This window comes from Mobula hypostoma, chromosome 17 (genome assembly GCF_963921235.1).
Source record: "Mobula hypostoma chromosome 17, sMobHyp1.1, whole genome shotgun sequence".
Classification (NCBI taxonomy): domain Eukaryota; kingdom Metazoa; phylum Chordata; class Chondrichthyes; order Myliobatiformes; family Myliobatidae; genus Mobula; species Mobula hypostoma.
The window spans coordinates 27,792,036-27,815,664 of record NC_086113.1 but is presented as its reverse complement, the minus strand read 5'-3'; the positions used below and the strand labels follow the sequence as shown (position 1 = coordinate 27,815,664).

Sequence of the window (23,629 nt, the reverse complement as noted above, 5' to 3'; positions counted from 1 at the left end):
ATGGTGCCACATGTGACTGCAGACGTAAGACTCTGAAGCAAAATAAGAAACTACTGAAAGAATTCAAGCAGCATCTGTGGGAAATCCATTGCCTCTATAGATGCTGCTTGGCCTATTGAGTTCTTCCATCATTTAGGTTTGGCCTTATGTGGTGCTGCTTATTAGCACATTATCCTAAAATTTCCTTGGATCTGTACACATAGACGAAGTATGAAAGCAATTCTACTTGCATTGTTTTCTGCCATGCTCTTATTGAACCGATCTGTACTCAAAGATTAAGAAGCAGTAGCACCCAGGTAATTCTTAACTATGTCTTATTTATTGCCTGGACTCCTTAACAAACTATGACATGTTTAAGTTTTTGTTTCTCCCCCAACACCATTGATACTGTACCTGACCAGACTTGGCATTTTCACACATCATGGTCTCATAAGGCACTGAGAATTCTGGTGCATATTCATTAACGTCTAAAACCTGAATGGTCACAGGGACTTTGCTGACTAACCCAGGGTTGCCTGTAAAACAAAAGAAATTTCATGAAAAGGCAACAGCAGCAACAATAATCAATCGATATGAACTGTACAGAAGTGAACTTACTTTCTGTCAATTAGCTGCCAGTTCAGAATCAGAATCAGGTTTAATATCACTGGGATATGTCATGAAATTTGTTGTCTTTGTGACAGCGGTACAATGCAATACATAATAACAAAAAAGAATACGTAAATTACAGCAAGTATATGTATATTAAATAGCTAAATTAAATAAGAAGTGCAAAAATAGAAATATAAAAGTAGTGAGGTAGTGTTCATGGTTTTAATGACCATTCAGAAATCAGATGGCAGAGGGGAAGAAGCTGTTCCTGAATCATTGAGTGTGTGCCTTCAGGCTCCTGTACCTCCTGCTTGATGGTAACAGTGAGAACAAGGCATGACCTGGGTGATAGGGGTTCTAAATGATGGATGCCACCTTTCTGAGGCATCGCCTCTTGAGGATGCCCTGGATACTACGGAGGCCAGTGCTCATGATGGAGCTGACTAAGTTCACAACTCTCTGCAGCTTATTTCAATCCTGTGCAGTAGCCACCCCATACTAGACTGTGGTGTAGTGAGTTAGAATGCTCTCCACGGTACACCTGTACAAACTTGCAAGTGTCTTTGGTGACATACCAAATCTCCTCAAACTCCATATGAAGTATAGCTGTGGATGTGCCGTCTTTGTAGCTGAATCAATGTGTTGGGACCAGGTTAGATCCTCAGAGATATTGACACCCAGGAACTTGAAATTGCTCCCTCTCTCCACTTCTGATCCATCTAAGAGGACTCGTGTGTGTTCCCTCATCCTTCAATACAGCATTATTTTTTTTAATTTCGTAAATTCACAATAAGACATGGCGTGTCTAATGAAAACATACAAGATTTTCTGCAAGACAGCTTGTTCGCATTATATGAAAAACTGTGTCCAACTAAAGCTTTAAACGTTGATAAGGAATCATTTTAAATTGTATGGCGATTTCATGTACTATTTTAGATATGGGAAATTGCATATTAGTTCAGCTGAACGATGTGGTAAAAGAACTTCTGTATTCCCTTTGGCAATATTTTTGCATTGCGAAATGGTAAGTTTGAGATTTACTTCAAATTAGCAGAATTGATGTCATTCAGTTGACCTATTATAGGCGTTATACTATCAATCTGCTGGGATAAAACTGTATCTTTTCAGTTTGTAATTGGGGACATGGGTTGGCATTTTGACAGACGTTATTTGAAATGTATTTAAATGTAAATACATATGCAAATTTATTTGAAATATGATGCACCTTATCTAGGCAATCAAAAAGAACTATTCATTCAGTATCTCTTTAGTATATGGGAAAACATTAACTGTAAACTAGCGATGAATGTTGATGTCTCTGAGGTTAGGTTATCTCAGTGTAATCTGAAGAAACTGGTGCTGAGTATGCTGATATTCTTCATTAAAAAGAGGAAAAGTGGCTGAACAGGGGCAAAATCATACCACTATTGGCAGAGATTGCTTTTAAATGATGAATGAAAGACAGGCCTCAGGTCTGTAGCTTCCTGTCAACACAGACACTCAGTGGCCACTTTATTAGGTACACCTCTACACCAGCTCATGAATGCAAATATCTGAGGGGCCAATCATGTGGCAGCAACTCAATGCACAAAACATGCAGACTGGGTTAAGAGGTTCATTTGTTGTTCAGACCAAACTTTAGAATGGGGAAGAAATGTGATCTACGTGAATTTAACTGTGGAATGATTGCTGGTGCCTGACAGGGTGGTTTGAGGGTTTGAGTAATTCGGGGACTCCCGATGTTCTGAGATTTTCACACACAACAGTCTCTAAAATTTACAGAGAATTGTGCAAAAATATACCATGAGTGGCAGTTCTGTGGGTGAAGACACCTTGTTAATGAGAGAGGTCAGAGGAGAATGGCGAAACTCGATCAAGCTGACAGAAAAATGACAGTTACTCAAATAATGACATATTGCAAGAGTGGTGTGCAGAAGAGCATCTCTGAACACACAACACATTGAAGCTTCCAGTGGACGGCCTACAGCTAAATAAGACCACAAACTAAGATTGCGCTGGCGAGATTGCATGGCGACTCTTTACAGTCAGCCAGCAAAACTATTAACAATCCTACTAAATATAAATTTTCAGTACTAAGATCACTGCAATCAGCGACCTATGATTTCACACTAGGAGGAATGCTTTAGAATCATCTGTATGGCCTGGCTTTTTTGTGCTGTCCTGAAATATTTGGTGAACTCTACTCCCAAGAATACTGGCATGGCCACAGCAGACGTTGCTGTAGTAGTCTTGGGGCCGGACTGAATCTTCGGGCCAGATTAAAACGGGTGGGGGGGACAGGGGGCCTGGACTCAAAAGTGGATAATGAATTGATGTTTGGCTAACTTCAGTGCTAAACCAGATTAAACAGATTAAGGCATTGAGGCTGAAGGAGAAGGATGGACTGGTGTTCAGCTGACCGCTCTGAGAGGCTTTACTTGCTACAGCACTGAATTGACTCTACAGCCGCAGCCAGCAGCCATCTGCATTTGCCTCAGCACTGAACCTGGCTCTGTGGCTGTGGCCTGCAGCCTTTGGGCTCCTGGACTGGCTACAGCACTGAATCTGGCTCTGTGGCTGTGGCCTGCAGCCTTTGGGCTCCTGAGCCAATTGCTCCACTGAACTGGCTACGTGGCAACAGATTTACATTTGTTAACTCAGCAGTTCATGTTCTGTGAATTGTTTGTTTTTTCATTGCTTGCACAATTTGTTCTTTCTTTTAGCACATTAGGTATATGACTGTCTTTGTGCTGTGGGGTTTTTCATGAATTCTATTGTATTTCTTTATTTTGTGGCTGCCTGCAAGAACATGAATCTCAAGGCTGTATATGGTATACTGTACATACTTTTGATCTTTGAACATACACTTAGTGGCTACTTTATTTGGTTCATGAGGTAGCTAGTACAGTAGCCAGAGAGTGTGTATAAACACAATAATCACACACACACACACACACACACACACACACACACACACACACACACAAATAGATGCTAAGTAGCTTTGCAGTCTTGTTTACAGTTTTAACCTTAGTGCCTATCTTTATTATCTAAGTATTCAATCAGGAAGGGTAAGACAAAGGAACACATACCAATCCTCATAGAGGGATCAGAAGTGAACAGAGTGAGCAGTTTTAAGCTCCTGGGTGTCAAGATCTTTGAGGACATAATCTAGTCTCAACATCTCGATGTAGTTATAAAGAAGACAAGACAGTGACTATACTTCATTGGGAGTTTGAAGAGATTTGGTATGTCAACAAAAACACTCAAAACAGTCTATAGATGTTCCATGGAGAGTATTCTGACAGGCTGCATTGCTGTCTGCTGTGGGTGGTGGTGGGGGTTTGCACAGGACTGAAGGAAGCTGCCAAGGGTTGTAAGTTTAGTCGGCTCCACCTTGGGTACTAGCCTACTAAGTATCCAGGACATCTTCAAGGAGCGGTATCTCAGAAAGGCAGCATCCATTATTAAAGACCTCCAGCACCCAGGGCATGCCCTTTTTTCATTGTTACCATCAAGTAGGAGGTACAGAAACCTGAAGGCACACACTCAGTGTTTCAGTAACAGCTTCTTCTCCTCTGCCATCCAATTCCTAAATGGACATTGAACCCATGAACACTACCTCACTTTTTAAATATATGTTATTTCTCTTTTTGCACAATTTTTAATCTATTCAAATTACATATAGTGTAATTGATTTACTTATTTATTTATCTTTACTTTTTTTTTCTTCTATATTATGTATTGCATTGAACTGCTGCTGCTAAGTTAGCAAATGTCACGACACATGCCAGTGATAATAAATCTGATTCTGAATTTGTGGCTGACTTCTTGAACAAACTCATTGTCTCTAGAATGAATACAAATTGTCCTATCTTCAACTTTAACAAAGTAATCTGTCTCATTTTCTGTAAGTGTATATTTTTAGTACCAAATGGTGACTCAGACTCCATTCTTAATTGTGAGGAATATTTAATATTTACTTGAGCAGAGATTTGTAGAGACTTGTAAAAAATGAAGCTGTTTGTTGCTCTGTGTTCATTCAACATAGAAGAAATTAATTTCTCTTTGATTTTATTGATTTGCAGTGATCTAAGTCTCTCAGAATGAGGGAGACTGTTTAATTTCTGCAAAGCTGTCTTGCTGATGAAGAAAAGTTTCTGAAAATAAAAAAGGAAATAGTAACAGAGCTTCCTACCCCTTTTGCCCTTGAATACATTTTTCTTCATGCTTTTTCTCTACTGAGTCAAATATGCACTACTGGTTTGCTGTTGAAAATCATGAAGCTGTAATATATACATAGTGGCCACTTTATTAGGTACATCTGTACACCTGCTCATTAATGCAAATATCTAGTCAGCCGATCATGTGGTAACAAATCGATGCACTAAAGCATAGAGGTGAAGAGGTTCAGCTGTTGTTCAGAATGGGGAAGAAATTTGATCTAAGTGACAACAGCTCTAAAGTTTACAGAGAATGATGCAAAAAAAAAATTTTGTGAGCAGCATTTCTGTGGGAAAAAAAACACCGTAATGAGAGAAGTCAGAGGAGAATAGCCAGACTGGTTCAAGCTGACAGGAAGGCGACAGTAACTCAAATAACTACATGTTACAAATGGTGTGCAGAATAGTATCTCTGAATGCCAAACATATCGAACCTTGAAGTGGATGGGCTACAGCAGCAAAAGTCCATGAACATATACTTAGTGGCCACTTTATTAGGTACAAGAGGTACCTAATAAAGTGACCATTGAGTATATACTGATTTCAATATGGGCTCCAAGAAGTAGCACAATATGTCTTATTAATTTTGAGGAAGCATCCTCGGGTAAATTAAATAGTTTTATTTTAAATCTTGACATAGTGATTTTAAAAAAAAATAATTAGGTACTGGGTATCAAAAACTGTAGTTGATTTATAAGACTACTAAAGCTATAAAATTAATTTTGAACAAAATTTTGTGATCAGACATCTGTAAATGCCTGGTGCAGTTCTCTTAACTTGAACTAAGGGATCTTGATATAAATCTTAATGTGTTAAACTGTTCATAATCTCTCTATGTTTTCATGCCCTGGAATAGAAACATAAGTAGCTATAAAACAAGGTTCATAACTGGGTACTAGAAATAATTTAGATTTGAAGACTGGCCCTACTGACATAAAAATAACTTGGACATCACTACTCCAATATGCCACTTTACGATGTTTTGTCATCTATTTCAATCTTATTAATTGTTTTAAATTTTCTCTGTTCCGCTAAAATGCATTTTTAGTTGCAAAGTTAGCTCTGAACATGTGTGGTGTGTGGTGTGTGTGTGTGTGTGTGTGTGTGTGTATGCACACGTACATGTGTTAAACAGAGTTAATCTCTACCAATAGCAGCACAACTTCTTAAGTTCCCCAACCATATCGCAGCCACCACCCTGCGACCAGACATTGTCCTTGTGTCTGAGTCTACTAAGCAAGTGGTGCTGCTGGAGCTGACAGTCCCATGGGAAGATCACTTGGAAGAGGCCTTTGAAAGGAGGCTCTCCAAGTACGCAGGACTGGTCAGCAACTGTCAGCAGGCTGGATGGAGAGAGAGGTGTCTCCCAGTGGAGGTTGGTTGCAGGGTATTCGCAACCTGTTCCTTAGCTAGGACCTTCAGCAGTTTGGGCATTGAGGGAGAGAGGAAGAGGAGAGCCATCCGCAGTACCACTGATGCGGCAGAGAGGGCCTCAAGATTGCTGTGGCGCCAAAGAGGGGAGCCATGGAGTCATAAGTAGCTAGCCATCTGGACACAAGCTGGGGTCTGATCAGCCCCGGCTGGGTCACCTGGAGGAGGGTGTATGATGTTGAAAGACCTGAAACACCCGATAATTTCAGGAACATCACTGAAGATGTGCCCAGAGGCATCAGTAGATGTATGTACACAACAGAAAACTTTAAAGACTTTAGCCTTGCTGAGCCACTTCACTTCAAATTATCCCTTCATCCTTTAATGTCATGTGTATTCAGTCAGTGAATTAACCACCCCCATTGCTTTCATACAGTTTTTATGTGCAAATTTCACATTTACAAATCAATATTTTTCCAATAAGCTTCATATTTAATGTATCGATTCCAACCACTGCTTCTCAGTTTGTTTTATTAATTGAATAAAAAAGAATGCAGACATGGGAATTAATTTGCAATTTTGTACAGCTACCCTCACATCGTTGAACTGTCTGCATTGTACACCAGTCATCTAAAAGCTCTCTGGTTGGAAGTAATGGTTTGTGACCTTTCTTTAACAGTGCACGTCAAACTACCGTTTTTTTGCCATAGGTGCTGTAGAATGTATCTTGCAATATAAATGGGGTGAATTCAACTGCTATATTGTACTGTAGAAATGATTCTACTTGTTTCTCTAATATAAATGGATTGTTAAATAAGTTCATGGCAACAAAAGAAAAGCAGGCTGTGATGATAACCTGTCTTTCACTCATAAATTGAAAGCAACAGCTAAGCTTTCTTCCATTTATGACTGCATGATGTTCTTCCTGACAATATGCATCAGAAACTGCCTAGGAGATCTATTGTTAAAAATATGAAACAGCGGCAGCCTTAGTGAATCCATTAAAAAGATAAAATCAGAAGTGGTACTGAGATAAGAAAATACCAATGCTAATGAAAGCACCCTGTTGATCCACCTTATTCCTTCACTGCTTGCTTTAGTCTGCAATTCCCCACTTGGAGACATTTCCCTGTGTGAACAAACTTTCAAACTTCTCTGCAATGACTTCAGTAAGTAAGCACCACACAATCAGATTCCAACAGGGGAGATGGAAATCAACAAGCAGTGACATTAAAATACTGCTGATTGCACCCTCCGTATTCCTCTCAGTTTGTATGAATTTGCTGCGAATATGGAGAAGATATCCCTATGACTCTGCTCAGTTGAAAATGCCAGACAATACTGGTCTATTTTTCCATTTGAAATGTTGTAATTAGACACTCTTTCACGCAAAATGCAAAATTGACTTGTTCAGCATGTCATTTAGAAAGAAGATTTATACTTTTGTGTGAGGAAAAAATACCACATTTTTAGACACAAGAGGTATTGCAGGTGCTGGATATCCAGAACAATACACACAATGTGCTGGATGAGCTCAGCAGGTCAGGTAGTATGCGCGGATGGGAATAAACAGTTGACATTTCGAGCTGAAACTGTCATCATGACTGGAACGGAAGGGGAAAGGACTCAGAATGAGAAGGGGGGGGAAGGGTGGAATGCCATCAGTGAAACAAGGGGTGTGTGAAGTGGAAGAGATGCGTGTTGACGGTGGAGAAAGGGAAGCCCCTTTCTTTGAAAAGGGAAGACATCTCAGTTGTTCAGCAATGAAAAGCTTCATCCTAAGAACAGATACGGCAAAGATGGAGAAACTGAGAACGGGGAATGACAATTTTTACAAGTGACAGAATGGGAAGAAGTATAGTCAAGATAGCTGTGAGAGCCAGTAGGTTTATAAAAGATATCAGTTGAAAGACTGTCTCCAAAGATGAAGACAGAAAGATTTAGAAAGGGAAGAGAAGTGTCAGAAATGGACAAAGTAAATTTGAGGGCAGGGTGGAAGTTGGGGGCAAAGTTGATGAAATTGATGAGCTCAGCATGGGTGCAGGAAGCAGCACCAATGCAGTCGACAATATTGTATAGGAAGATTTAGGGAGCGATACCTGTGTAGGCTTAGAACATGGGCTGTTCCACATAGACAATGAAAAGGCAGGCATAGCTGGGACCCATGCGAGTGCCCATGCCTACACTTTGGGTTTGAAGGAAGTGGAAGGAGCTGAAAGAGACATTGCTGAGGGTGATGACCAATTCTGCCAGCTGGTTGTGGAGGGGAACTGTTTGGGTCTGTTGTCCAGAAAGAGGTGGAGAGCATTAAGGCCCTTCTAATGAGGTATGGAGGTGTATAAGGACTGGACATCCACAATGAAAATGAGACGATCAGGTCCAGGGAACTTAAAGTCATTGAAGAGGTTGAGAGCATGTGAAGTGTCACAGATGTAGGTAGGAAGGGACTGAATCAAAGTGGATAAAATAGGCGAGGTATACAGACACATTCTTTGTTTCCTTTATTTATTATTTTTTCATGGAAATAATGCCAGTATTTACTGTCCATCCCTAATTGATGCCTACTGGAATTTTTCAGGGGGCAGAGAAGCATCAATGTAATCAATCTAATCTAATCTAATGTCCAATGGTGTGGACAAAAAAAAAAGCCAAAAGCCAGATCTGATTAAGTTGACTGAGTAGTGGACTCAGCCTAACGTATCATGGTCGCATCCCTCCCCACCCTTGATAGAACCTGCAGGAGATGCTGCCTCAAGAAGGCAACATCCATCATCAAAGACCTCCACCATGCTACCTCCGTGCACCTATCACCAAGCAGGAGGTACAGAAGCCTGAAGTCACAGTTTCTTGAGGAAACCCAAAAAACCTTAATCATTACAGTTTGATCGTTTTGCATTAAAATAGACCATTATGCTCCTTCTTGTTAAATTTGTTTACAATTTATGTTAAACTCATGTTTTTCCAGCAAATGTTGCTTATCTAACCCCGTGATGCTGCTTCAAATAAGTTTTCCATTGGATCTGGGCACACATGTACTCATGCATATGACAATAAACTCAAACTTGACTTTTATTCAAGAAAATCAGACATTGTGCAGATGGTAGAATCAAATCCAGTCAATAATCCTACCTCCCACTAGATGGAGAACTGCACAATGGTGTCAAAAAGAAATATGTTAAACTGAAACAAGCAGAAAATGAGCCGCCTAAGAACAGAATAGGTGACTGAGTGTTCTGTTAAAAAAAGTGGCTCTACTAAACTTTGGAGCATTGACCTTTATTCAAGCATGTAATTAGTAGCCTAGCATCATATTATTATCTTATTTGTCTTATAGCATTCCCTACATCTCAGTATATTCCACCTCAAAGGCCTGGCTATAGATATAGTGTACAGAAATCTTCATTCCCTTTTAGTTAGATCACTTCAACAGTGGTCACAAACTGCAAATGCTCAAAGCCATTTCTGTTCCTGAGGCACTGACTTTTGCCAAAATATCTTTAGCAAAGTTTGCTCCTGCATTTAAGACTATAACACATAGGAGCAGAGTTAGGCGATTTGGCGTATCGAGAAAATACTTATCTATCTATCTATTTATTTATTTGTCTGTTAGTTCATTTATTTGTTGAGATACAACAGACAACAGGCCCTTCTAACCCTCTGATTTGTGCTGGCCAACAATTCCTGGATTTAATCCTAGCCTAATCACAGGATAATTATGGTACGGTACTTTGCTGTCCCAGTATATGGAACAAACATAAAGATTTCCCTTGTTTGTTACAACTTTATGATATTTTTCTCTATAATAACTGAATGATGGAAATAATTCATTGTTCCCCAAGGAGCAGCTGGATCCTCAGAGGACGTACCAAATATTAGGTATTTGCTCAAGAATCAGAGAAAGAAATAACTTCTAAAATTTCTTTACAACCAATGACGCTCTGGATTTTAAGTATAGTCACTGTTAAAATGGAGAAATGGCAACAGCAATGTTCACACCAAGCACCCATAAACAATAATGTGAAGATAACCACGTCTTTTCTTTTAATGACATTGATCAATGAATAAATATCTGCTTCCCTGTTTTTCACATCTATCTAACTTATATCAATCTAAGAGAACAGAGAAAGCCTTACCCAAATGAAGCTCCTGAGTTTTGCCCACACCCCCAAATGTTATTCTTTTCTAATCCTGAAGAAGGCATTTTATTGGAGTACTACGCAGATGCAGTAGAAGCGTTCCCGCACAAGTCTGGCGAAGAGCTTTAAAAACCCAGTCTCTATAAAAGAGGGGTACTTTTTAGCTGAGGGGTCATGGTCAGAGTGGTAAGTCTTTGGCTCAGTGGGGCTTTGGAGAGAACAGATGGAGGCAAGGTAAGTAGGTAAGTTCATTTCTTATTTCTTATTTTGTTTATCTTATTTAACCCTTGAGTGAATAGGAGTCAGTGTTCAGTTTTGGGTATCAGATGTGGGATTTCCAGGAGACTACCAGCCACCCAATGGCCACATTGAGATGCAGCTCCTTAGCATCCGTGTTAAGGAACTAGGGCTGGAGCTCAATGATCTTTGGCTCGTTACGGAAAATGAAGAGGTGATAGACAGGAGCTACAGGGAGGTAGTCACCCCATGGCTACAGGAGACTGATAAATGGGTGACTGTCAGGAGAGGAAATGGAGAACATTAGATAGTGGAGAGCACCCCAGTGGCTGTACCCCTCACCAATAAGTGCACCATTTTGAGTACTGTTGGGAGGGATGACCTACCCAGGGGAAGTATCAGCATCCGTGCCTCTGGTACTGAGTCTGTCCCTGCGGCTCAGAAGGGTAGGGAACTGAAGAGGAAGGTAGCAGTAATAGGGCACTCTATAGTTAAGGGAGCAGATAGGTGATTCTATGGATTCTATGGAAAGAAACACGTATGGTAGTTTGTCTCTCAGATGCCAGGTCCGTGATGTTTCTGAACACATCCACGATATCCTGAAAAGGGAGGGTGAGCAGTCAGAAGTCATGGTATATATAGGTACCAACGACACAGGTAGAAAAAAGGAGCGGGTCCTGAAAACAGAATACAGGGAGTTAGGAAGGAAGCTGAGAAGCAGGACCTCTAGGGTAGTAATCTTGGGATTGCTGCCTGTACTATGCGACAATGAGGATAGGAAAAGAATGAAGTGACAGATAAATGTGTGGCAGGGAGCAGGGATTCAGATTTCTGGATAATTCTGACCTCTTCTAGGGCAGGTATAGCCTGTACAAGAGGGATAGGTAGCACTTGAATCTGAGGGGGTCCAATATTTTAGCCGGCAGGGTTACTAAAGCTGTTGGGAGTGGTTTAAACTAATATGGCAGGGGGATGGGGATCAATATGATAGAGCTGAAGATCAGCCAGCAGGTTTACTAGTAGACGATGGATGTAATATGAATGTAAGGAAGGTTAAACTAATGATTGGGTACAGCATTGCAGACAGTGCAAAGAGTTAAATTGTACCACAAAAGCAAAATTCAAAAGGGCAAAGAATGCAGGATTGAAGTTGTTTCATTTAAATGTGTGTAGCATTCGGAATAAGGTGGATGAACTCGTGGCGCAATTAGAGATTGGGCAGTCCGAAGTTGTGGACATCACTGAGTCGTGACTGAAAGAAGGTCATAGTTGGGAGCTTAACATCAAAGAATATACATTGTATCAAAATGTCTGGCAGGAAGCTCAAGGCAGTGCTGTGGCCCTGTTGGTAAGAGATGGATTTATATCTTTAGAAAGAGGCAACATGGGGTCAGAGAATGCTAAATCTTTGCGGGTGGAATTAAGAAACTGCAGGGGTTAAAAAACCATCATGGGAATCATATATAGGCCTCCAAATAGTAGCCAAGATGTGGGGTTGAGATTGCAAAGGAAGCTGGAAAAAGCATGTAATAAGAGTAATGTCACAAGTGTAAGGGGGGACTTCAATATGCGAGGGGATTGGAAAATTAGGTTGGTGTCAGATCACGAGAGAGGGATTTTGTTGAATGCCTACAAGATGGCATTTTGGAGCAGCTTGTTTTCAAGCCTACTAGGAGAAAAGCTATCTTTGACTCTGTGTTGTGTAATAACCTTATAAGGGAGCTTAACATAAAGGAACCCTTAAGAGGCAGAGGTTGTAACATGATTGAATTCATACTGGAACTTGAGAGGGAGAAACACAAGTCACTTGTATCAGTACCACAATGGAATAAAGGGAATTACAGAGGCATGTGAGAAGAGCTTAGAGGAGCTTGCCCAGGTGGATTGAAGGGGAATACTGGCAGGGATGATGGCAGAGCAAAGGTGGCTGAAGTTTCTGGGAATAGATCACAAGGCACAGGATAGATATACCCCACAGAGGAAGAAGTTCTCAAATTGTGCATGAGAAGGGAAGTTAAGCACTCCATAAAAGCCAAGGAAAGTGCATATACAGTAGCAAAAGTGAGTGGGAAGTTGGATGACCTGTAAGCTTTTAAAATCCAGCAAAAGGCAACTAAAGAAGCTATAAGAAATGATGAAATATGAGGCAAACTAGCCAATAATATAAAGTAGGATACTAAAAGTTTGTTTTCAGTTATATAAAGAGTAAAAGGGAGGTGAGTACTGATATTGGACTACTGGAACATGATGCTAGTGAGGTGGTAATAGGGGACAAAGAAAGGGCAGTCGAACTTAATGGGTACTTTGTATCTGTCTTCACTGTTGAAGACACTAGCAGTGTGTCAGAGGTCCATGAGTGTCATGGAACAGGAAACAGTGCCATTGCTATTACAAAAGAAAAAACGTCAGGCAAACTCAAAGGTCTTAAGGTAGTTAAGTCACCTGGATCAGATGGACTACATCCTGAGAGAGGTTGCTGAAGAGAAAATGGATACATTCGTCATGATCTTTAAGAATCACTTGGTCCCAGAGGAGTGGAAAATCACAAATGTCACTCTACTCTTTAAGTAGGGAGGAAAGCAAAAGAAAGGAAATTACAGGCCAGTTAACCTAGCCTCAGTGGTTGAGAAAGTGTTGGAGTCTATAATTAAGGATGAAGTTTCGGAGAGACTCAGCCAGAAAGTCATGAGGCATGGGATTAGTGGAACCTTGGCTGTTTGGATAAAAAATTGGCTTACAGGAAGAAAGAACAGGGTTGAAGTGGAAGGAAAGTATTCTGCATGGAGTTTGGTGACTAGTGGAGTGCCGCAAGGATCTATCCTGGGGTCCCTGCTCTTTGTGATTTTTATAAATGACCTGGATAAAGAGGCGAAAGGATGGGTGAGTAAGTTTGCGGATGACACAAAGATTGGAGGAGTTGTGGTTGGAGCTGTAGGTTTTCGAAGGTTACATGAGTATATAGACAAGATGCAGATTTGGGCAGAAAAGTGGCAGATGGAGTTCCATCTGGATAAGTGTGAGGTGATGCATTTTGGAAGGACAAACCAGAAGGCTGAGTACAGGGTTAATAGTCCGTTACTTAAGAGTGTGGACAAACAGAGGGACCTTGGGGTTCAAATCTATACATCCCTCAAGGTTGCTGCACAGGTTGATAGGATAGTTAAGAAGGCCTATGGGATGCTAGGCTTCCCATAGGGAGATTGAGTTCAAGAGTAGAGAGGTCATGTTGCAACTCTACAAACCTCTGGTGAGACCACGCTTAGAGTATTGTGTTCAGTTCTGATCACCTAATTATAGGAAGGATGTGGAAGCTATGGAAAGGGTGCAGAGGAGATTTACCAGGATGTTGCCTGGATTGGAAAAGAAGTCTTATGAGGCAAGGTTAGCAGAGCTGGGACTTTTCTCTTTGGAGCGTAGAAGGATGAGAGGAGACTTGATAGAGGTCTACAAGATTATGAGAGGCATAGTTAGGGTGGATAGCCAGGACCTGTTTCCCAGGGCACAAATAGCAAACACCAGAGGGCATATATACAAAGTTAAGGGAGGGAAGTTTATGGGAGACATCAGGGGTAAGTTTTCTACACAGAGGGTTGTGGGTGCCTGGAATGACTTGCCAGGAATGGTGGTGGAGACTAAAATATTAGGGGTATTTAAGAGCCTCTTGGACAGGCACATGGATGAAAGAAAAATAGAGGGTTACGGGGTAGTGTGGGTTTAGTACTTTTTTTTAAGGATATATGGGTTGGCACAACATCGTGGGCCAAAGGGCCTGCACTGTGCTGTAGTATTCTAGTGTCTAGTGTCTAATTGATGGGTTTGTGGCAAAGTTTACGAATGATAGGAAGATAGGTGGAGGGGTAGGTAGTGCTGACAAAGCAATGCAATTGCAGCAGGACTTAGGCAAGTTGGAAGAATGAGCAAAAAAGTGGCAGATGGAATACAGTTTTGGGAAATGTATGATAATGCACTTTGGGAAAAGGAACAATAGTGCAGACTATTATCTAAATAGGGAGAAAATTCAAACATCAAAGATGCAGAGGGACTTAGGAGTCCTCGTGCAAGATTCCCAGAAGATTTACAGGTTGAATCTGTGGTAAAAATGGAAAATGCCATGTTGGCATTTATTTCAAGGAGAATAGAATATAAAAGAAAGGAAGAAATGCTGAGGCGTTATAAGACACTAGTCGGGCAGCACTTGGAGTATTATCAACAGTTTTGGGCCCAATATCTCAGAAAGGATGTGTTGTCATTGGAGAGAGTCCAGAGGAGGTTCACGAGGATGATTCCAGACATGAAGCGGTTAACAGGTGAGGAGGGTTTGGCAGCTGTACTCACTGGAATTTAAAATGTTACTGAATGTCGAAAGGACTAGATAGGGTGGATATGGAGAGGATGTTTCCTATGGTGGGAATATCCAGAACTAGAGTGCATAGCCTTAAAATTGATGGATGACCTTTTAGAACAGAGGTAAGGAGGAAATTTTTCAGCCAGAGATTGGTGGATCTGTGGAATGCTCTGCTACAGACTGTGATGGAGGCCAAGTTCATGGGTATATTTCATGCAGAAGTTGATAGTTTCCTGATTGGTCAGGGCATCAAAGGATATGGTGAGAAGGCAGGTGTATGGAGTATCCGGGATCAGCCATGGTGGAATGGCGGAGCAGACTTGATGGTCTGAGGGGCCTAATTCTACTCCGATGTCTCAGCTTGAAACGTCGACTGCTTATTTATTTCCGTTGATGCTGTGTGACCTGCTGAGCTCCTCCAGCATTGTGTATGTGTTACTCCCGAGTACAGCAGCAAGTTAACTGAGATTTATGGGCTCACCACTCCAGTATGAAACAGAACTCTTCACATTGCACTCTAAGGCGAGAGCGCCATTAACTGACCAGACTGAAGAATTCAGCTCACAGAAATGTGAAGTAATCAGAGCATGCATACTCCGAGAAAGGAGCATGGACCATAATGTCCAAATTTAATTATGTCAGGTAGAGCAGCTGAAAAAGAGAGACAGCGTGTGGCTAATCATTTGCATATTTAATAGTTGCCAAAGGTATCACTGCACTGTAAACACTTTAACCACTTTTTTATAATGCTGTTTAATTCTAAATGCTTGCTGGTATTCATGTAGTTATGGACATTTTATTCCATTTCTGTACTTTAACCTCTATCTTACTTTCATATAATTCTTTACTCTTAGAATTGTTTTATATCATTTGTCACACCAACACACCACAGTAAGTTCTTAGTAAATATAAGAATATATTGAATAAACTTTACACTTGATTTTCAATGCCAAATGTATTGTCAGATGGTAATTGAAAGGTAACATATTCACAGTTTACTAAGACTAAAGTGGACAAGATTTAACATTAAGTGGTAAGTTTCTTAAAATCGCAAAAGTATAATATTTGCATCATTCAAGGAACTACAAAGGTGAACCAGGTAGCAAGATAATAGGAAAGGAATATTGTCACAACATTGGATATCAGTGAACAGAATCATAGAGCGATGCAACATGGAGATCAGCCCCTCTGGCCACTGAGTCTGCACTAATCTTAATCAACCACAGTCTTACACTAATCTTATCCCAATCTATTTCATTCTATCCACTTTCCCATCAACTAATCAATTACCCCACCCCAGAATCACTTCCACATTTGGAGAAATTTATAGTGACCCATTATCCTTGCAACCAGTGTGTTTTTAGGGAATGAGAGGAAAACTATAACACTCAGAGGAAGTTGACATTTTCAAAGAGAGAATGAGGAAATTTTGCCTGTGACTATGTTGCTGAAGTTGTGAGACAGAAGCTCTGCTAGGTGTGTCACTGTGCAACATCAACAGACCCCCACTCTACTTTAGAGCTACTGTGGCATTTGAACGTAATATGTTATGAACGTCAGTAACCTCTCCCACAGTGAATTCTGGCCCATTAATATATTTTAAGCCATTGCTGAATATCTTGAATGTAACCATTGATACTCAAATTATGATTGTGTTGTGCATTTAATATTTCAGTAATATTTGAGAAACATTGTATTTATATTGTTTGATCAAGTACTTTTTGTTGTTTAAATAATTCAGTATGGGTTATATGTAAAAATACGTGCATGGCATACTTCACACTGTTGCATTACAAAATACAGCAGAGGAGACAAGGTATTTTTTAAATGAACATACGATGAGAACCCACCTGTTGAAGCACAGCAAGATAATAGAGTTAAAAAAATGCGTAATGAGAAATGGTTGAGTGGGGGGAGAAAAGCGCTGCAGCACAATTTTTTAATCCTTGCAAGGGGAGGAAGATAGTTGACAGAAAAAAAAGCAGAAAGCAGACAAATTCACAGATTCATAAACAGAAAGTACTGGTGATGATAACCGTAAGCAGAAATAGCTGACTACATCGAAAAGACAGATGCATTTATGCATACTGAGCTAAGTGAGCAGTATTTTGAAGCAACTGGAATAGCCAATGAAAATGAAATATCAGTTTTGTTGAGTGCATTGGATTTAAAGCATTACAGTTTGCTTAGAGGTTTAACGTGTCCAAACAAACTAGCCAAACTGAGCTTTGCTGATATGAAAGTAATTGCTGGGGGGCGGGGGGAAGCTGTATTCAATGCAGGTTGGCACTTCCATTGTATCCTGGATAATGGTAGTGGACTACATGACTGACAGACCACAGTATGTGCAGCTTCAGAGCTGTGTGTCAGATATGGCTATGCGCAGCACTGAGGCCCCACAGGGGATCGCATTGGCTCCCTTCCTGCTTAACCTGTATAACTCAGACCTCAGGTACAACACTGAGTCATGTCATCTGCAAAAATTCTTTGATAACTCAGCAATAGTTGGGTATACACAGGGAGGATGGGAGGATGAATACAGGGCTCTGGTGGAGGTGCAAGCTGAGTCATCTGCAGCTCAGCATCAGTAAGACAAAGGAGACAGTGATGGACCTTAGGAAGACTAAGCCTGCACTGCTTTCTGTTACTACTGATGGTGAGCACGTGGATGTGGTGAGAGTCTACAAGTACCTGGGGGTGCAGCTGAATGACAGACTTGAGTGGAGCACCAACACAGGGGCTGTGTATAAGAAGGACCAGAGTCACCTCTACTTCCTAAGGAGACTGATATCTTTTGGGTATGTAGGCCTCTCCTTCACATATTCTACCAGTCTGTTGTTGCCAGTACGATCTTCTATGCAATGGTGTGCTGGGGTAATGGCATCAGCACGAGTGATGCCAACAGGCTCAATAAACTGATAAGAAAGGCTGGCTTTGTTATAGGCTTCAAACTGGACACACTGGAGGTTGTTGTAGAACAAAGCACTCTACAGAAAATCCTAGCAATTCTGGACAATGTTCTCACCCTCTGCATGCCGACTTGGCTGCACAGAGGAACACTTTTAGTAAAAGACTAAAACAACTGCGCTGCTCCAAAGAGTGCTATATGAGATCATTCTTACCCTTATAAAATAGGCTCCATAATGAGTCAACCAATAGCCAGGGAAGTGAAGACCCCCTCCTGTTAGACTGTTCGAAGTAACTTTTTTTTTTATTCTTTCTAACTTCTCTTTTAATACTTGTGTACTTGAATATCTGTGCACTTGTAATGCTGCTGTAATTTTCTTTGGGATCAATAAAGCATCTATCTATTTAAAGCAAGAACATTTAGAACTGAAGCCACTGTTGATTGCAGAATGTTTTAAGTTTCATAAGTGAATTCAAAAGGAAGAGTACTGGAATATAACTTACATTTAAAAGAGCAGCTGAAATAGCTGTATCAGTGTAATCTGCAGACAGACACATAATTGAGTTGCAGTCACAAATGAACATGAGCATGAACAAAAGTGTAACGTCCAAACAGAAACCAGCGTGGCCAAATAAATTGTGTTACCATTATGGTAGGAACTCACATACACCCGAGCTATGCAGATTTAAAGCAGAAATTTGCAGAAAATGAAACAAAGTAGGACACATACAAAGAGCATGCCAGGCAGACACAAGTAAATGGACTGCACAGTGAAGAGAAAAAGCTAAAAATTCAAGTTGCATTTTCAAAAACAGCACTAATCTGCATACTTTTGATAACAATCTGATAATGATGAGAGTGGCACAGGACTGGGTAGTATTGAATTTTAAAATGTGAAAATCAGCAACAGATGAGCAATATGGCTTATACGAGAAGTGAACAGCAAATTAATTAAAATGGAACTGGACACTGATTTGGCTGTTTCAGTCATTCAACAAAATGAGTTTGAAATGCATTCCAAAGGTACTGAAATGAAGTCAACAGATATCCAAATACAAACTTATACTGGAGAAATGAGAACTCCTATGAGGATGACATTTGAACTAGTGAAATATATCAATCAACAAGCGACATTGGACTTTGCATGTAGTAAAAATAGGAGAGCCAACATTGTGGGGGCATAATTGGTTGAGAAACTGCAACTTTATGGGAGATCCATCCACAAGAATGCCACATCAACTGAAAACAAATTAAGAAAGCTCCTGGATGATGCCACAGCAGTGTTCAGAGATGGAACTGGAAAACTCAAACATATCAAAGGTAAAATTGTGTTACATGAAAATGCCACACCCAAGTTTTACAAAACCCATCCAGTTCCCTATACCATCCATATTAAAGTAGCCAGTGAGCTAGACTGCATGAGGACTGAAGGAATTCTTTCCTAGGTTGAGTCGAGCCCATGGGAAATGCCAATGTTCCCAGTAGTCAAGAAGAATGGATCTGTCAGAATCTGTGGTTACTTTAAGGTCACCAACAACTCACTACTGAAAGTAAATGCAAAGACCAAAGCCCAACTGGATGAATGAAAGACCAAAAAGAATGGAATCGATGGAGATACAAAAGCACTGGATTTGTCTGCTTTGGATGAGGAAACCAAGAAGAGAGATAAGATTGCAAAGGGAACAATAGAAGAATTAGGGTTAGTGTTTGCATCATGGACGACCTTAAAGTCAGCTCTCATTAAAAATGATAGAAAACATCAAAAATTCTCGTTTTAGATTGCTACGGCTGCGAATCATAACTGCATCTATGATGCGAAGTCAGTGATAAAGTTACTATTTAATAGACATATATACTTAATGTAACTTAGTTTTTTGTTTGCTTTATATTTATTTATCATGTGTTTCATTGTACTGCTGCGGTAAAGTTAACAAATTTCAAGACAAATGCTGGTGAAATTAAATCTGATACCAACTCTGAGAATACATCGGTGAATTAAATGTACCTTCCCAAGATCAAAATGTGCATCCTTGAAAGAAGAAAAAGGAAAAAGAAAGATGGTATAAGTGCTATGGAAATGGTAGAGGATAAATGAGGGAGATTAGCAAATTCAGAGATACTCAGAAGAAACTAAAAGAAGAAAAACAAAGGCGAGAAAAAGGAAGACATGAAGTTAAAAAGGAGAGAAGAGATAGGAAGAGTGAACTGTGGTAGGGATCGTGAGACAACCAAGGATAAGGGAAGAGAGCGCAGCCGAGAAAGAGATTGAGAGCAGGATAAACAGAGAGAAAGAAGCTGGGACCAGGAGAGAAACAAGGATCAAAGTAGATCCAGATGGAATAGCTGAGAAAAGGAGAAGAAAGGTGTCCACAGCTGTCAGAACCACTCCGTGCAGTCTCAGAGTCAACTCGTACAAATACCAAGGAGAAGGCCCCAGAACCTGAGTTTGTTTCACAACTACAAGTTTCACCTGCCAACCATAGTAACCTTCTTTATCAGAAAAGGCAAACATAAGAAATCGTCCACAGTGATTAAATCTTTAGGCCTGAATGAGACAATAAAAAATTTACTATGCTGTGGATGTCTATATAGTAGTTTTATTATACAGTATTATATATACATATGTGTATCAGTTGAGATGCATTCTATATTAAGTTGGAGTTTATAGCTAAGCAGGGAGAATTGTAGTGCATTTAATATTTCAGTAATATTTGAGTAATATTGTATATGTGTTGCTTGATTAAATTTTTTTAAATAATTAATTACGGGTTATATATAAAAGCACATGCATGTCATACACTGCCAGTGTGTCATACATGCACATCATGCTACAGTAAAGAACAAAGTAAGACCCATTCTCCTGGGCTCCCAGTCTTTTGCTCACAATTAGCTTTCATGTTTCAGAGTTTACAAAACATTACATAAGGATGTCTCCTATTCTCTCATACATAATTTAAGCAGCATGGATTCAATGCTGCAATTGCGCACACCGCAATTCTGACAACACATTTTGCATAAGGGAAAATAAATAGATCAGGACTTGGAATTTCATTCAGAATTGGATCTCACAACTGTAAAACAATAATGGGTAAGGTCAGGCAACATACTCTGGAAATCCCAAGCCTGACTGATAGGAACAGAAACCTGCTCCTTCAATGACACATACAGGTCGGAGTCTTGACATAGAAGCTCAGGGATTTCAAGTTGGAGAATTATTTTCCTATTTAAATGCAGGATATTATAAGCTGTTTCAGATTTCTTGGGTAGTGAGAAATAATCAACGTTGCATTCTTTAAGCCACAGGAGGAGGGCTGAACACTGCGGCAAGTGAAGTGACTAAGCGTACAAGTAGGTACAATCCCAGCATGCATACATCAGGAAATCTTGGAGCATTATGTAAACTACTGTAGCGAGAAAAGATACTGTGTTATACAACAGTCATACACCTTCATGGTTTAGAAGACTTGTATGCCATTCAAACCTTCTAATTGTATTCCAACCCGGTAATACATATCTTCATTATCTCTCAATCGCTCACTCAATCTCTTGCTTAAAACTCATTATCTTTTTATTTCCTCTATAATTCTTTGGTGGAAATAGAATCAATTTCTTTAATAAACTCCCCTGTGATTCACGTGCTATTATGTTGCATTATTCTGCGATCATGATCTTCCAACAGCCTCTCAATCTTCATTTTATACCATTTTGGTACAACTTTAACTAACATTAACATTATTTTACTGAGATTATATTATTACAAACTGCAGTGAATAGACAGGAATAATTCATTCTCTGAATGCATTTGAGCTATGTCCTTGTAATTAGTGAAAGCACATAAACCATGGGAGTAAGTTTGCAGTCAATTTCTCGTATTCAATTTCCTATAAAAGAACTTACAGTTATATCATGCTGTTCACCTCTTCCCTAATTTTATTTGTTTCAAATTAAGTATTGTTTGAAATGTCGTCAATATTGGAATGTCGGAAATGTTACTGAAAATAAAAATGGAAAAAATTACCTCAGATGCTGGGAATTTGAATTAAAACAGTAAATCATCAACTGGGTTATGTCTAGTTCTCACTACTGCCATCAGGGACTAGGTACAGACTCCTGAAGCCACACATTCAATGATTCAGGAACAGCTTCTTCCCCTTTGCCACCTGATTTCCGAATGGACACTAAACCCATGAACGCTACCTCATTACTCTTTTATTTCTATTTTTGTATTATTTGTTTAATTTAACTAATATATATATATACTGTAATTCATGTTTTTTTTTCCATTATTATGTATTATATTGCATTGCTACCGCAAAGACAAGCTTCACAACATGTGCCAGTGATATTAAACCTGATTTGGACTCTAAATGCTGCAACTATTCTGTATGTCAGGCAGAGATGAGTTCTGTCCGGAAACATTAACTATTTCTCCTTCCACTGATGCTGCTGAATATTTCCCACATTTCCTGTTTTAAAAGTGATTGCACAATCAGCTTCTTCAATGAACAATATGACAAAGTCAAAATAATCTGGTTAGAGGCGGGGTGTGTCAGCTGAGACAATGTTGGCTGACCAAAATGTTAAAGATTCTTTTTCTTTCCAAAATGGTGCCACTGGATCTTTCATGGCACTTGGGACAGCAGACTGAGTCTCAAATTAAGGTCCCATCCAAAAGACTGTGCATTCGGTGATGTAACATTCCATCGGTACCGCCCTGGGGATTCGCTCTATTTGTTTATGGAGAGGTGGGGTTGAACATGTAACCACCTTCAATGTATGAATATTAGCACTGATCCATAGATTATAAGCTAAGTACCTCATAGAGTTTTTCCAGGATGTTACCAGGAAAGTTGATAAAGGCAAGGCAATAGATATGATCTACAACCATAGACTTTAGCAAAGTTTTTGACAAATGTCCTGCATGGGAGGTTGGCCAAGAAGTTTCAGACATTTGGCATTCAAGATGAGGTATAATATTGGAATAAACATTGGCTCAACGCATGAGTGGTAGTAGATGGTTGCCTCTCCTACTGAAGGTCTGTGACTAGTGGCCTGCCGCAGGATCAGTGTTGGGTCCATTGTTGTTTGTCATCTGGATGACAATGATCTGGATGATAATGTAGTAAACGGGATCAGTAAATTCACAGACAACCACAGGATTGTCGTGGCTAGTGAGGAAGGCCATCAAAACCTGCAGTGGGATCTGAGCCAGCTGGAACAATGGGCTAAGAATTGATGGATGGAATTTAATGCAGCCAAGTGTGAGGTGTTGCACTTTTGGAGGACCAACCAGGGAAGGTCTTACACGGTGAGCAAAATGGTACTGAGGAATGTGGTAGAGCAGTGGGATCTGGGAATACAGATCTTTAAAGTGGCATCACAAGTAGATAGGGTCATAAAGAAAGTTTTTGGAACATTAGCCTTCATAAATCAATGTATTGAGTACAGGAGTTGGAATGTTATGTTGAAATTATATAAGATATTGTTGAGGCCTAATTTGGAGTTTTGTGAGCAGTTTCGGTCACCTACCTACAGGAAAGATGTAAATAAGAATGAAAGAGCACAGAGAAAATTTACAAGGATGTTGCCGGAACTGGAGTACCTGCGTTACAGTGAAAGACTGAAGAGGTTTGGACTTTATTCCCTAGAAAATAGGAGACTGAGGGAAGATTTGATAAAGGTACACAAAATTATGATTGGTATACATAAGGTAAATACAAGCAGGTTTTTTCCACTGAGGTTAGGTGAGATTACAACTAGGGGTCGTAAAAGGTGAGATGTTTAAGGGGAACATGAGGAGGAACTTCTTCACACAGAG

At 40.0% G+C, this 23,629-nt stretch overlaps 1 protein-coding gene across 4 annotated transcripts in view; it reads right to left on the bottom strand.

The window, feature by feature from the left end:
• The window catches only part of LOC134357903 (cadherin-12-like), a 669,532-nt gene that overhangs the window by 29,780 nt on the left and 616,123 nt on the right, over positions 1-23,629 (bottom strand). For all 4 annotated transcript variants that reach the window (XM_063069667.1, XM_063069666.1, XM_063069668.1 and 1 more), the window contains one exon: positions 394-515. In XM_063069667.1, the coding sequence (XP_062925737.1) occupies positions 394-515 (122 nt within the window). The remainder of the gene's footprint in view (positions 1-393; positions 516-23,629) is intronic.